Source organism: Echiichthys vipera, assembly GCF_963691815.1.
Source record: "Echiichthys vipera genome assembly, chromosome: 14".
Lineage (NCBI taxonomy): Eukaryota > Metazoa > Chordata > Actinopteri > Perciformes > Trachinidae > Echiichthys > Echiichthys vipera.
This window is the reverse complement of record NC_139839.1, coordinates 15,454,531-15,469,740: the sequence shown is the minus strand read 5'-3', so window position 1 is coordinate 15,469,740 and position 15,210 is coordinate 15,454,531. Positions and strand designations below refer to the sequence as shown.

The 15,210-nt window shown below is 41.6% G+C and overlaps 1 protein-coding gene across 2 annotated transcripts in view; it reads left to right on the top strand.

The window, feature by feature from the left end:
• The window catches only part of LOC310956692 (pecanex-like protein 3), a 25,315-nt gene extending 10,681 nt beyond the window's left edge, over nucleotides 1–14,634 (top strand). Inside the window, exons 10-35 of one of the 2 annotated variants that reach the window (XM_083927023.1) lie at nucleotides 1–18; nucleotides 165–322; nucleotides 1,334–1,487; nucleotides 1,825–1,857; nucleotides 1,962–2,133; nucleotides 2,388–2,498; nucleotides 3,335–3,426; nucleotides 3,560–3,669; nucleotides 4,100–4,205; nucleotides 4,313–4,405; nucleotides 4,517–4,667; nucleotides 5,302–5,446; nucleotides 5,777–5,951; nucleotides 6,131–6,239; nucleotides 6,349–6,478; nucleotides 6,588–6,646; nucleotides 6,747–6,962; nucleotides 7,882–8,135; nucleotides 8,390–8,620; nucleotides 9,209–9,312; nucleotides 9,401–9,548; nucleotides 9,639–9,869; nucleotides 9,977–10,251; nucleotides 10,341–10,510; nucleotides 10,786–11,192; nucleotides 11,662–14,634. The exon at nucleotides 1–18 is cut by the window's left edge and continues 124 nt beyond it. In XM_083927023.1, the coding sequence (XP_083783149.1) occupies nucleotides 1–18; nucleotides 165–322; nucleotides 1,334–1,487; nucleotides 1,825–1,857; nucleotides 1,962–2,133; nucleotides 2,388–2,498; nucleotides 3,335–3,426; nucleotides 3,560–3,669; nucleotides 4,100–4,205; nucleotides 4,313–4,405; nucleotides 4,517–4,667; nucleotides 5,302–5,446; nucleotides 5,777–5,951; nucleotides 6,131–6,239; nucleotides 6,349–6,478; nucleotides 6,588–6,646; nucleotides 6,747–6,962; nucleotides 7,882–8,135; nucleotides 8,390–8,620; nucleotides 9,209–9,312; nucleotides 9,401–9,548; nucleotides 9,639–9,869; nucleotides 9,977–10,251; nucleotides 10,341–10,510; nucleotides 10,786–11,192; nucleotides 11,662–11,814 (4,005 nt within the window). In that variant the 3' untranslated portion in view covers nucleotides 11,815–14,634. Of the gene's footprint in view, nucleotides 19–164; nucleotides 323–1,333; nucleotides 1,488–1,824; nucleotides 1,858–1,961; nucleotides 2,134–2,387; nucleotides 2,499–3,334; nucleotides 3,427–3,559; nucleotides 3,670–4,099; nucleotides 4,206–4,312; nucleotides 4,406–4,516; nucleotides 4,668–5,301; nucleotides 5,447–5,773; nucleotides 5,952–6,130; nucleotides 6,240–6,348; nucleotides 6,479–6,587; nucleotides 6,647–6,746; nucleotides 6,963–7,881; nucleotides 8,136–8,389; nucleotides 8,621–9,208; nucleotides 9,313–9,400; nucleotides 9,549–9,638; nucleotides 9,870–9,976; nucleotides 10,252–10,340; nucleotides 10,511–10,785; nucleotides 11,193–11,661 lie in introns of both variants that reach the window. The other variant, XM_083927022.1, reaches the window with a different exon arrangement.
• The last annotated feature ends 576 nt before the right edge of the window (nucleotides 14,635–15,210 follow it).

Genomic DNA, 15,210 nt, shown 5'->3' with positions numbered 1-15,210 from the left:
CCTCTGGAAATGCCTGAGGTTAGCAGTCTTTTATGTTTGATGTTGCAGATTATTCCAGATAGAGTGTCATGCGAATGAGTCAGGTTTCTACCTCGGAGGAAACTATCACTGATCGTGTTGTTTCTTCTTCGGAATGAATCCCTAATTTTCCACCTCCTCTCTAGTTTGATCTGGATCACGAGTCTCTGCAAGAGTCCCACGAAAACACTCTGATGATTGAGGAGAAAGTCAAACCCAAACAGTACTATCGCTTTTGGGTGCTGCCCGGAAAGTGGCTGAGGGTTCGCTACGATCGACTGGCTCTTCTTGCCTTATTGGACAGGTACGCCAGACTGTAGGGGAAAGATGATATGCTTTTTGGTCCCTTGTTCTCCAAAACAAAGCCAAGCTTAAGCTTATTTTAATCAAGTTGTGTGTGTTACATGTCCAGTTGTTATCCTTTCATGTTCATTATCTTGATCAAATACTGTGATATGTATAGAGAAAGAAAAAAGTGAAATAGAGAGGTCAAAACATTGGGCCTCATTTTTCAGATTCATGATTCATGTTCGTACTTGTGTTCTTATGATGAATTCCATTGTCCTTGTAGGTTGAAAGCATTAATTATCATAGGCAGGCGCTGCAGGGCCATGTGCACACAGCCACACACAGAAATTGAAAAGAATAGTTGAGAGAATTAAGCAAAAAATGCCCAAACAAAATTCTAAAGAGGGGGGAGCTCCTGACTCTAAATGTTAGAAAAAAACTGTTCTGATGAGGACGTACCCCTGCAGGAAGTAAACGGCCGAAGGGCGGTCATGTTACATAATAAACACAAAATGCAGTCGTATGAGGTGTCCTATAGCTCACCTAGTAAAGCGCGTACCCCATCTGCATAGACTGAAATCTTCATCATGGGTTCGATTCTGGCCCTTTGCTGCATGTTGTCTTCTCCCTCTCTCCCCCCTTTTTCTGTCTGTCTTCAGCTGAACTATCCAATCAGGCTATAAAATATGATTTTCATAAAACAATCTTGAAAAAAAAAATCAGACCCACTTTAGGTAGTGTTTGATTAATTTAAAACAACAAACTATTATAATAATAATAATACAATATGATTGTAATTTAAATCATATAATATTATACAACAGTATAACTGAAGAAAACATAACACTCAAATGTGTATAAGAGTATTATTGAGTGTGTAGATTCTATTCATCCATATCCCAAAGAAAACATTGGTGAATTTCAGAGTCTTTGTGAAAACTACTTGAGTGGGTTTTTAATACATTTCTTTTAAGAATGGCTCTTTTTAAGTTGTCCTAATATTGATTTATTTGCATTCTGTTACCAGGAACCGCCGTGTGGGGGAAAACGTGTTTGCTGTGGTGCTGGCAAGTCTGGTGGCCTTCTTGGGGTTCCTACTGCTGCTCCAGGACTTTTTCAGGGACATTTGGGTCTTTCAGTTCTGCCTGGTCATTGCTAGCTGCCAGTACTCTTTACTCAAGGTACCTTACCTCTGGATTTCATTAGAAAAGTGGATTTCAATCACCCTTTCTGCACAGCAAAAATACCACTTCTGTGTTTACACCATATCGTTTGATTGACCAACAACACGACGCAGGTGCTCACACTGAACTAAACACCAAGCTTTACAGTGTTAAATGTATATTTCCCATGCAATAGTTAATGCACACTGTTTTAATATTGTATACAAAATAATATATGCATCAAATGATTCTGTGTGGTGTCTCCACCTTAAATGTTGTTTCTTTTCTTCTTCTTTTTTTTTTAATGCAAACTGTATGTGAAACAAAGTTTAAATTCCCTGCCTCTGTGTTTCAGAGTGTACAACCAGATGCAGCTTCTCCCATGCATGTGAGTAGTAGTTACACCTTTTTTATATGCTAAAATGTACTAAAACAAGACATGTCACTTTATTATTTTTGAGTAATGATGGCTTATTTTTGTTCATTTAACAGGGCCATAACTGGATCATTGTGTACAGTCGGCCAGTCTACTTCTGCTTGTGCTGCGTGATGATCTGGATCTTTGACCTCTCCGGGCGCTCTGGTAGCCTGCAACCCTTCTCCCTCTACGGTGTCACCTTCTTCTCTGCACATTTCCTGCTCTGTGTCAGAGATATGCTCATCGGTTGGTTTTTATACATGACTCTTATTGTATTGGGTGTTCAGGGATCACCACTCCCTCTGAGATTGTTAATACCGACCTATCTATAATTTTTATTGGAGCTGTAATTTAATAACAGTATAGTCATGAATAGTAGTGTTCATTACACCACGGCTACCTCTCCACTAATTTTCATAAACCACTAATCCATCCCATGCATACTACACACAGAACATTTTTATGTTTAGTTTTTTTAACATTTCTTTTTTGTCCCACAGTGTTTGCCTTGTGTTTCCCGGTCATTTTCCTGTTTGGGTTGCTACCTCAGGTCAACACTTTTGTGATGTGTCTGCTGGAGCAGATCGACATGCACATATTTGGTGGAACTGGTAAGAATATATCCACACCATAGACTGCAAAACATTTTTTGAAAAAATGGACGTCGTCTCCATGACGTCAGCCATAGGTTTCTGAAGAGCCGTTGTAAAGCTAAATGTGGGCCATGGCCATCTTGGCAGTGCCTGGCTCCACCTCACTCAAGGGTCATCTGAAAAAAGGGCAAAGAGGTGAAGCGTGGATTAAGCTGAAGCTGGCTGAATGAAGCCTACAGTCTATGCTTGGCACCAACCTGTCACTCAAAGTATCTGCAAAACTTTAAGCCCTAATATAATTTAAACAAATGCGACATAAAAAAAAAAATGAGCCCCGGTGTGTAGGTTTTACAGGGCATGCAGGTGCGCAGGGTGCCTCTGGAAATGCCTGAGGTTAGCAGTCTTTTATGTTTGATGTTGCAGATTATTCCAGGTAGAATGTCATGTGAATAAGTCCGGTCTCTACCTCGGAGGAAACTATCACTGATGAGTGTTGTTTCTTCTTCGGAATTAATCACTAAAAAAAAATTAACCCCGGTGTAGTTGTCATGAACAGGGAAATTTAAAGCAAGGCTGTAAACAGATTTATTTCTGCTTTTAAGTTGGACATTTTAACCTATCCGATGGGGACTGACCTGCTTTTGGAGCCTGCCTCAAGTGGCTATTCGATGAACTATTGGCTTTATTTTTCAGCACGGAAGGTTGCTGCTTTGTCTACATAAAGTATACAGAATGATTATGTAATACCTTGTCAGGAAATTAGAGAAATGTTATAGCATCTTAAGATCATCAGCTTAGAAATTGATCTCTTGTTTAGGTTCTTCCTGATCTTCTCTTTGTGTCTCTTTCTTCAGCCACTACCAGCCCCCTCTCATCTTTGTTCAGCCTCATACGCAGCGTGTTGGGGGCTGCTCTGCTGTATGGATTTTGCCTTGGTGCTATCAATGTAAGTGGAACCGAGACACTCTACATGAAAGTAGACGTTTTGAGTGTTTTGTCTGCTTCAGACATTCTGATCAGAGTAAGTATTAATTTGGAAAGTCCTTAATTTAATATTGTTTTGTTTTTTTCTACATTAGGCACCGTGGGGGGATGCCCATGTGCCAGTACTGTTCTCTGTGTTTTGTGGCCTACTCCTGGCCTTATCCTACCACCTCAGCCGCCAAAGCAGCGACCCCACCATCCTGTGGTCAGTATTTAGTTTCACATATTCAGTAATGGCCTTTGATATCTTTGGACATTTTGTGTTTACATCCATGATAGATTACAGGTGAAATTTACATGTAGCTGTGATGAGTCAATGAGCACACCTGAAGAAGCTACAAGCTCAAACCTGAAGTGCAGTATTATTGTTTTGACACACGTGTTTTTGTTTTAGTTTCCCCCCTCTGCTTTGAAGTAGCATCTCATAGCTATGAGTCTACACAGGACTTTCTACACTGATTTTATATTTGATTCCGAGCGCTGCCAATACACGAGTGACCTAGTACACACAGAAGTGTGCCTGAACGTATTCTGTTAAGACGAGCTGCTTTCACCACGCAGCCTGTTCAGACTTTGATGTTCAACTTTATTTTTTCTCACCGTTACTTTTTGTATGTTTTTACCTCTTACATCAGGTCACTGGTCCGGTCTAAATTATTCCCGGAGTTGGAGAACCGAACACCAGAAGAACCCCCTGTGGAGATCAAGGACCCTCTTCCTGAGAAGCTGCGTAACTCTGTGGTAAGGATCACTGCTCACTTATCTGCACAGGCAGTGGGACGGTTTCACTTTTGATTTTATGGTGTCAGGTTTCTTTTTTTTGAAGTCTTCTCACTGTCTCTTTGTAGAAGGAGATTCTTCACTCAGACCTTGTCATGTGTCCCCTCATGGCTGTGATTACCTTCGCCATCAGTGCCAGCACAGTTTTCATCGCTCTTCAAGTTGGTTTAAGCAGGGTTTATTGTTCTATTCTAAAAACATATTTGGCATTTTGGTGAAAAAATTGTTTTGTTTTTCTGCTAATTTTTCCTCTTTTTGCCCTTGATCCACAGCCCGCTCTTAGCTTCGTCTTGTACATCCTGGCAGGAGTTGTAGGCTTCATAACGCACTATCTCCTGCCTCAGCTCCGCAAGCAGCTGCCATGGTTCTGCCTGGCTCATCCTGTGCTCCGATCAAGAGAGTATAGTCAGTTTGAGGTCCGAGGTGAGTGCTCTTATTATCTTCGTTCACACAGAACAAAGCATGGGGAAGTATCTTAATAGTATAAAAAGGCAACCTATTATTTGAACAACTGGAACATTATCAGAGTCCCTACTGGAAAAAGCCACGTGGAGTAAGTGAAAAACGGTACGATTTCTAGTTGAAGTGCCGGTGAGAAAACCTCAAACATCTCCAGGGGAAGTTTTCATAGAGCAGTTAAACCCCAACATATTTCGATTATCACTGATAGACTACTCAACAAATCAACGCTCAATAACATCAACAGAGCTTGTATAGCTGAAAAACTAAAAGGGCTAAAACAGAGTTTTTATTTATTTTATCTCAAGGCATTTTTGTCAGTGTAAAATAACTTCACACTGCACACATGGTCGAGCAGACTGGCTCCTTCTGTACATCTGCCCTCAGGGCATTATGTTTCCTTGAGCTGATCCATTTCCAGTATTTGAAATGCTAGGGATGTTAGAAATACTATGCCATACCACCCATTGTTTAAACATCTTGCAAAACATTTTTCAGTTTAAATTATTTTCTGCCAGATTTATTTCGCATCTGTTTGGACTGTGGATGTCCTCAACGCGTGCGTAAGGTTGTTTTTGCTTCTTTCTGTTCACCCCAGATGCTGCTCAGTTGATGTGGTTTGAGAAGCTGTACGCGTGGCTTCAGTGTGTGGAGAAATATTTCATCTACCCGGCTGTCGTGCTTAACTCCCTGACGACAGAAGCTCGAACTGTGGGCCAGAACCATAAAGAGTTGGATATCTAGTAAGGCTTTCCTCATTCTGTCTCTAAACACTTCACATCCAAACATTATACTGTTTTCTACCTCCGCTACCCGGGGAAATGTGCTTCTGCTGTGAGTTGTGTATGTTGGAACTGTAACATAGCATTTATAGACACTCTGAACCACCCCCCCTGGTGAATTGCTTCCTGCAGGTTGTGACCTACATAAAATATAGTCTCTGTCGTTTCCTTAGATTAATGTATTTTTTTGTTGAACTATAGCACATGCAGGCAGCCGCTTGCATACTTACTCTATGATTTTATCCGTTAATATGAATAATATGTCACTCATCCTCCCCCCCCCCCCAGCAGCCGAGCTCTCTTCATCTCAGTAGCAGGCATGAAATTGCTGCGGTCGTCCTTCTGTGCCCCGTCGCAGCAGTACGTCACGCTGTGCTTCACCACGCTCTTCTTCCACTTTGACTATCCACACTTCTCGGAGACCTTCCTAATCGACTACTACTTCATGTCCATTCTCTTCAGCAAGGTTTGGATGCACACACCCTGTCATCTCGCAAATATTACTAAATAATTCCGTTTTAATTTGGACAGCTTAATGTTAAAGAGAAACTTAACACCTGGCTGAAAAGCAGAATTGTACTGCCCCTCTTGTGTTGACAGAAGTTTGTTGTTGGTTTTTGATGTATTTGTTCTTTGAATCCTCAGATGTGGGACCTGCTGTACAAGCTGCGCTTTGTGTTGACTTACATTGCCCCCTGGCAGATCACCTGGGGCTCAGCCTTCCACGCCTTCGCTCAACCCTTTGCCGTTCCACGTATCCTTCAGTTTCACTGCTTTAATGTCAATAATTATGTGATGTCCTTTTTGTTGTATAATACAATCTAATACTTTAACCTTAATATCCTTAACTTGTGTTCTTTCAGACTCTGCTGTGCTTTTTGTTCAGGCCATCTTTTCTGCCATCTTTTCCACCCCTCTAAATCCTGTCCTAGGCAGTGCCGTGTTTGTCACGTCATACACCAGACCTGTTAAATTCTGGGAGAGAGACTACAAGTATGTTTTTGAAAAAAGAAGTCTGTGCAAATGGGAAATTACATTTCGTCAAGTCAAAATATATAAAGCCTTTTCATTCTGTTCTAATGTTAGTTTGTAATGTTTGCAGCACCAAACGTGTCGATCATTCCAACACCAGACTTGCCACTCAGTTGGACCGTAACCCAGGTATCGCATATCACTCATTCTCACCATCGTAATTTTATCTATTTGACACATAACTAATTTTGTTCTGTTGCTATGCTGATGGTACTTTATTTTCTTAAAGGTGCCGATGACAACAATCTGAACTCGATTTTTTACGAGCACCTGACACGCTCTCTGCAGCACAGTCTGTGCGGAGACCTGCTGCTCGGCCGCTGGGGCAACTACACCACAGGCGATTGCTTCATCCTCGCCTCAGACTACCTCAACGCTCTGGTGCACATTATCGAGATCGGCAACGGCTTGGTCACCTTCCAGCTGAGGGGTCTTGAATTCAGAGGTCAGCAGCAGGGGGATGATCAGGGCTGACAGTGTCTGTAGTATGTAGAATGATCTAAATTTGAGTTGCTTACCTGCTTTTTTAAAGATGTCACTTGTGTATCTAAGTGTTCTCACAGAATAGCACTTATTTAGAGAGATCGGGCTTTGGTAGCTCTTTTAATAGTATTCATGTAAAAAGTGGCAGCTGAAAAGGTCATGCTACTGTGCACCTTGAAAAATTTGTTGATTTTTTTTGTTGCTGTTGTTCTTTTTTCTTAAAGTATATTATATTCTCCTAAAAAAAAATCTGTTTCATGTCTGCAGGTTTATTTTGGGGTTGTTAAGAAAGATATGTGTTAATGTTGTGCATAAGCCTCTGAAGAATATTAATATTAATTAAATAACGCAGGGCTTTATAATTTAAAATTATAAGATCTGAGTTATCTTAAAATAAGTCGTTTTATTTTTATGCACATTCAGATGATGAATATTCTTGCAGCCCTATATTTAGACCTGTAAAATGATGGAAAACTCTAGGACTGCCCTCTCAGTCGATCAGTTGACTAATCGGTCATTTTTGTCTTTGACGACTAAGATTTCTTCAGTTGATCAGTCATTTTTATGCTTTTTTTTTAATGCTGAATGATTTATTTCAAAGAAACTTATGAGCAAACCTCTGATAAAACAGGATTTAAAGTGATGCTTTTGCATGGTTCTTTAAATATTTTTTAGATTTCTTTAATCTCAGTTTTGCAATTCTGTCGATTTAAATCAACTAAATTAAAAAAGTCGACAAAATCGTTGAGTCTCGGTCAACTTAGTATTTCTTTAGCAAAGAACAGCTCTAGAAAATTATTGTGTCATTGACACTTTACTCGTATATACAGGAAAACTTCTTGCTTGTGCAGTTGATCTTAGTCTGCTTGACATCTGCCCAGGTACCTACTGTCAGCAGAGGGAGGTAGAGGCCATCACAGAGGGGGTAGAGGAGGATGAGGGCTGCTGCTGCTGTGAACCCGGTCACCTTCCCCACATGTTATCATTCAATGCTGCCTTCGGACAGCGCTGGCTGGCCTGGGAGGTAGCCGCTACCAAGTACGTACTGGAGGGCTACAGCATCAGCGACAACAATGCGGCCTCCATGTTGCAAGTATTCGACCTTCGTAAAATCCTCATCACATACTATGTCAAGGTAAGCCATAGTTTGTTTTTTTTGCTTTGTTTTCTTATATTGTGCTTCTTGCTAGCACTTGATGTGTTTTTATGTACCATTGCTTTGACATTTCCTGTTCACATTGCTTTTACATGTAGCCTGAATGAGTTTACAATACTTTTTTTTCACTTTGCATCCAAGTTTTATTGCAGTCAGAGTGAAATTGTAGCCTGTGACCTTGTTAAAAGTGTGATGGTTGAATATTTGGGTCATATGTTTGTTTGGTCAAACAGAGCATCATCTACTATGTGAGTCGATCTTCTAAGATGGAAGAGTGGCTGACTAATGAGACAATTCAGGAGGCGCTCCGGCCTTGTCTCGGGCCTAACTACGTAGACAGCGACCCCACCTTCAACCTAAACATCGACGAGGACTATGACCACAGGGCCTCCGGCATTACCCCCTCCTCATTCTGCATGGTTTACCTGGACTGGATTCAGTATTGCAACAGCAGGCGTCAAACGGTATTTTTTTTTCTTCTCCTCTACTATCCATAGTCTGATGATTGGCTGAATACAGAAAATATAGAAGTGATGGGGTTCTGCATTTCTCTATCTGGTGATGTCTTGTTTGTTAAAGATTATTTTTTGGGCAGTTTTCAAGCCTTTTATTAGATAAGACAGACAGGAAATGGGGTGAGCGAGAGAGGGGGAGACGAGCAGCAAAGGGCCGCAGGTCGTTGTCGAACCCGCAGCCGCTGCCTCAAGGACCTTCAGCCTCTTTACATGGGGCGACTGCTCTAACCGCCCCTGATCATTTGTTTTTTAATGAAGGCAGTAGCTGTCAGTTCTATCCAGTTCCGTGCTTAGAATCTTGGGCTTTTTTGCCCTTTTATGTACAAAATAAAATACAAAAACAGGGACGCATTAAATGAAAATTATATTGTTTATCTTAAACTTTAACTTGTATTCAGAATCATTTAAAACTTGTAGAATATTTATATATATATAAACACACACATGCATGCACGCACGCACACACACACACACACACACACACACAAATCATTTATTTTTTTATTTCATCTTTTACTTAACTCCTCTGTGTTTTAGCCGGTGACTTGTGAAAGGGATTCTCCACTTGTCAACCTCTGTTTTGGGCTGTGTATCCTGGGAAGACGAGCTCTGGGCACAGCCTCCCACAGCATGTCAGCAAGGTAGGCCCATACTACCCTGTCTGTTAATTTGGCTGATACCTCCTGTCACTACACAATATGCAAGTGTTGTCTGTTGTCTGTTTGACAGCTTGGAGCCGTTTCTCTATGGCCTCCATGCGCTCTTCAAGGGAGACTTTCGCATCACGTCTCCCAGGGATGAATGGGTGTTTGCAGACATGGACCTTCTCAACCGAGTTGTGGCACCAGGAGTGCGAATGTCCCTTAAATTGCATCAGGTATAAGAAGAAGGAAACTAGCCCTGAGAATAATAACAGTTTTTTTTTACCCTGAACTGAGACCATTGCTGTATTCCGTGTTTCCTCCAGGACCACTTCACATCCCCAGATGAGTATGAGGATCCTATGGTTCTGTATGATGCCATCACTGCCAATGAGGAGAAGATGTTGATATCACACGAGGGCGACCCTGTGTGGCGCAGCGCTATTCTAGCAAACATGCCTTCACTACTGGCACTGCGCCACATCATGGACGACGGCAGCGATGAGTATAAGATCATCATGCTTAACAAGAGGTTCCTCAGCTTCAGAGTCATCAAGGTCCAATCTCTTTATTACTCTGTGTCTTTTTATATCTGACTTATATTGTTAATATTCAGCCTGTCCACTCATGCACTCTGCTGACCTCCTTGTGCTGCCCCCTACAGGTGAACAGAGAGTGTGTGCGTGGGCTGTGGGCGGGGCAACAGCAGGAGCTGGTTTTCCTGCGCAACCGTAACCCAGAGCGTGGCAGCATTCAAAACGCCAAACAGGCCCTGAGGAATATGATTAACTCCTCATGCGACCAGCCCATCGGCTACCCGATCTACGTGTCCCCCCTCACAACCTCTTATGCCGGGGGGCACAGCCAGCTCCGGTCCGTGTGGGGAGGACCCGTCAGCCCACACAACATTTACACGTGGCTCATCAGTAGCTGGGACAGGTACGTAGATTTAAACTTCAGGTAATAAATGTACACACGAGTCTTTGGGGACAGCGAACATGGTAAATCTAATATAAGTCTCTCTGCAGGTTACAGAAAGGCTGCGGCGCTGGCTGTAACAGTGGAGGAAACATCGAGGACTCAGACTGCGGAGGAGGCTCCACCTCCATATCCACCAACCCAGCCGTTCACACCACCCAGAGTACCCCAGCCTCCAGCCTTCCCCAGCCGCACATCACCACTGTCCAGCCCTTCATGGGTAAGTCTTGAAAGCGACCACGTCTTTTGTTGTAACAACGTGATCATTCCTAAACTGGTTCCACTTTTTAGTTGTTTTTTTGTTTGTCCTAACTTTCAACCATGCGTCCTGCTGGTCAAAAGGTTCAGCTGGACATTGAGATGGTGTAAATTTATTAGAAGCAGTTCATGCCTTACCTTTGCATGGCTTGATTGCAAGCTGAGTAATTATTATTTGGACTTTTATAATAATGTAAAAAAATGCTAAATTAAAAGGCTTTTTTTTTTGCATTTCAGGTACAGACAACCCTGTAGGTCCAACCCAGAGCTGGCCGCACCACCCCCAACCTCTCCCATTAGCTTTGTTCAGCCAATCAGAGGGCAGGATGGAGGCAGGACTGCTCACATCCCTACAGCGGACATCCTCCATCCAGGGGCTCCTGGGCCAGCAGCTGTCCAGCTCTCAGCTCTCCTTCAGCAGCTCCTTGGCCCCACCTACTCTGCCAGGCCCAGAACGCTTCTGCCCAGCGGGCCTCTTGGAGAACGCGGGGCACAGAGCAGGCCAGCGGGCTGGCCTCGGCCAGGGCGGCGGACTACACTATGAGAGCCATTTTGGCAAGTGGAGTTTTTCAGGCAGGAAGGGCTTTAACGGACCAGCTGCAGTGGAGGGGGAAGGAGGAACAGTACAGACCATACGCACACAGGTGGGGAGACTTCTGGTTTGTTAACAGTTCACTTATATGTAACTTAGTCCATAGAACAAAATATTGCTTATTTTTAAATTATACCTTTTATTGTGTGTTTATTAACATTATTGTGGGTACTTTTAAATATAGACTAGGACAACAAGGTAGCCAGCATTATGAATATCACACCTACCTACTAAATTCACATTGCATGCTTTATTTACAGCAATCTACTGTGACTCAAACTGCAAGATGACTGAATAGGTGTATGCGTTTATTATAGCTGTCAGTGAATAGTGTCAAAAAAAATTGCAGTTAAGATACACAAATAGGAAATTGTTCCAAACTATGCAGTGTTTTGTCAAAATCATGATCAAAACTTCTCAGCAAATGATTTAATGACTGTTGATATGTAACGTTAGGTGGGGTTTTTCATGGAGACATGTTGGGCATACATTTCTTAAATCGGTCTTTAAATATTTTACAGCCTAATCCTCCCGCACCCCTACAAGAGGCCAGTCTGACACAAGATCCTCTCGGAGCCACTCAGACGATGGATCCAACCCTGCTGAACGCAGGGGACCCCCCAACCCCCCGAGACGAATCCACAGAGCTGCCTTTACTTGAGCACCTGCGCTGAGTCTGCACTGGGAGACCCCCCCGAGTGACGCGTTCTGCTGTGAAAGCACACCGCGGTCGAATCTGGATCGGGACCGGCCCGACCAGACTCATTCCACCTTCTGGACTCATTCCATCAACCCTCATTTAATTGACTCACTGCAACCTCTAAAGGCCCACTGCAATACTGTATGGATTTGGTGATATAACCTTCACCCCTCTCCTTCTCAGCCAAAGGAGTCACACATATCTGATAGCATGCTGAACTGATGCACGTCAGATCATGAAATGATTTCAGCCAACCCGTTTATTCCAAAGTCAGCTTTCATCACGACTCCTGATGATATACTCATTCTTAACTTTGTTTTCTGACGAAGGCACTCCGTGTCTCTATGGATAACCTTTTGGTTGTAACAGTAGTGACAGGTCAGAAAGGTCAGTGCAATTATAAGGGATATTTTGCTTGAGGAATGATTATTTTTCTATACTGGAGAATAGAGGACCGCCTCTGAATTTCTCTCACTTGACATCTGCAGAAGTTTTTTTTATTTTTTTTATGCATAACCAATCAAAAAGGAAAGATCCTACAGTCTGTTGCAGGTGAAGGATATGTGGAAACCGTGATAAGCCTTTTTTGTTTTTTCCGAATTCTACCACTCTCACTGGACCTACAGTTGAACAATATTTAATAGTACATATTGACCAATTTCAGGAGCCTCCTCTACTTCTTCTTCCCTGCACATTACACATATTCAACAAAGAAAAAAGAACACACCCCACCAAAGTGTCATCTTTGTCCTCTGGGCTATTTCCTACAGAGGTGCCTGACAACATCAACACTCAACAGTTCTGTCATGGAGCAAGTTTCAGGGGAGGGGGAAAAACTCCCTTCCATCCCAGCCAACATGTGGTGCTTTAACCGCTAGTTTACAGTCTATTTAGGCCTGGACACGAGTCCTGAATCTGACTAGCAACATGGAGATGCGGGATGACTTTGGACAGAGCTGGTGCCCATGGATCCGGATCAAGCGGAGGGGGATTCCAATCTGTGAAAATTGTGTTGATCACAAACTTACTAACTGGTAGTGTAAGAAACTTAAGGCCTTTTTTTTTTTTTTTAAAGAGTGGAATGTCCTTTTTTTTTTTTACTTGAAAAATTATCTAAGTTCCTTGGTGTTTAAGGTGCACCAAGTTTTGCTTTGTTTTCTTCGGATGACCGATCAAAGACGCCCTCTCTGATCAGATCCACTCAGCTCATGACTTTGTCGATAGAAGGGACCCAGGCTGCTTTGTGTGGGGGAGCTCTGTTTTCTTTGCCTGCAGTACGGCCCCTCCCATCACTATACTACTGCTTCTGCATCTCCTGCTACTACAAGTATACCCACTACTACTGCTGTTTCTACAACAGTTAAGTCCAGCGTTTTAGTTGGAGACAAACAAAGTTGAATAAATACTGAAAGCAAAGGTGGAATATTTATTTGATTAATATTGTCTTACAGATATCTTTAACAGGGTTTGTCAAATATGGTGTGATGTATGAAATTGAAAATCTGCCTTCTGTCAGCTGTACCCCCCCACCCTCCCTTAATTTGTTTGGTGTCATCACATTTGTATCATCGCACCAATTTTTTATTTTTTTTTAGGTGTAATATAACTGGAAGTATTCCTGAGAAGTCACTTTAAGTTGGTGTCTTTCCCACTCCTGCACTCTCTCTGTTTCACCACTGTGAAAAGCAAATTAAAACAGTGATTTAGGGTTGAAGTAGATCACGCAAAAGGAAGCTGGTAGTCCGAACAAATTCGGTCTCAAATATTTCCCAAAGTCCAGTGGCTTTGTCCCCATGTGTTGTCCGCAGTGGTTGAATGATTCTGAAATAAACCTGTGCTACAGCATTAACCATTGTGACCGAAAACTGCCTTGTACGCAAGTTTTCTTACCAAATGATCTCTTAGAAGCGACGTTTCCCTTTAGGAAACTTAAAAAGAGGCCAGCGTTCTCAGGGTCTATAATGGGAAAGAAATTGACTTCTTCTGCAGGAAGACTTTTTGTTCAAAATGAGAAAAGGGGGTTAAAAAATATGTGTCACGGTAATGTAGGCAGGTAGTCACAATTGATGCCCTGCTACAGCATTTTGCTCTCCCTGGATTCAAATATGTTCTACTTGTTGAACAGCAAACATTTTCTTAGCAGCACACTTTTTACCCCCCCCCACTTTCAGCTCATTTTAACATCTGAGCAATGGACACACAGTATAAAGCTTTTCTTTTTTTTTCCTTTATGTAAAAGTCTTTTCAGCAGTTGTGATATTTCTGTCAGTCTCGGCTGTGAAGAAGCTCCGACGGGTGAAAATGAAAAGTGCGTCAGTGTCCCTCTCGAAACACGTTAGTAACTCCCTCGACTCAGGAAAAACAGAGACTTTCTGATTAGTGCTGTTTTCTGTTTTTCTTTTCTCCTCATTCATCTTGTATCCAAAGCAACAGGGAGTAATGCTTTTTTTTGTGTGGGAAGCACAAGTTAAAGGACAGACCTGGGTGTCAATAAAAAGGGATTTCTTAATCTCTGAAACTATGTACAGCATGTTTCGTATATAAATATATATTTAAAATATAAATCTATTTTATTATTATTGGATTTGTTTGGGTTCTTTTACATTTAAGACACTATGTTGAGGTTTAACTCTTGTGTTTACCCACCAGAGGGGAGAGCTGAGTGGAGAGAGGCACTCTTCACATTGAAAGGTGCAGTTTGGGAAAAATCAATTAATACTTCTTTTGCACAAAATGTATCATACACCATCCCACTTTGTTATGGTTTTATTATTTTAGTTATTTTTGAGAGGGGGGTCTTTTATTTAAGAACTTTAAGTCGATGTTCAATGTTCTGTACAGTTTTTTATGTGATTTTTCTTTTCTCCTATTTAAATTAAAGGTTTTCGTGTCATCGTTTGCAAATCAACTGCTGTGAGTGATTTCATTTTACATTTTCATTAATTGCATTAATTGATGCTTATTTTGAAACCTTAAATTATAATGTTAACTGTCCTGCAGTAGAGCTGTAAACTCTAAACGGGAAGAAAAAAAACAATTAACCGTTTTTATTTAGGTATCTGAAATATGCTGCCACTGATGCAGACATGGGAACTTTAAAAGAATGCTAGGATGTTAGCGGCTCTTAAAAAGTGGATGAATTAATTTAGCTACAAATTAAGGCGCTTAAAAAGACTTTATAACTTTTTTATGACATACTATATCATGACTTTTTCTTACTTTTTAATGACATACTATATTATGGCTTATCACTTTTAATGACAAAATACTATAGCTTTTTATGACATACAATACTATGATTTTTTTTAATGACAACTATGGCTTTTTATAACTTTTTTATGACATACTATGCTTTGACTTTTTAGAACTG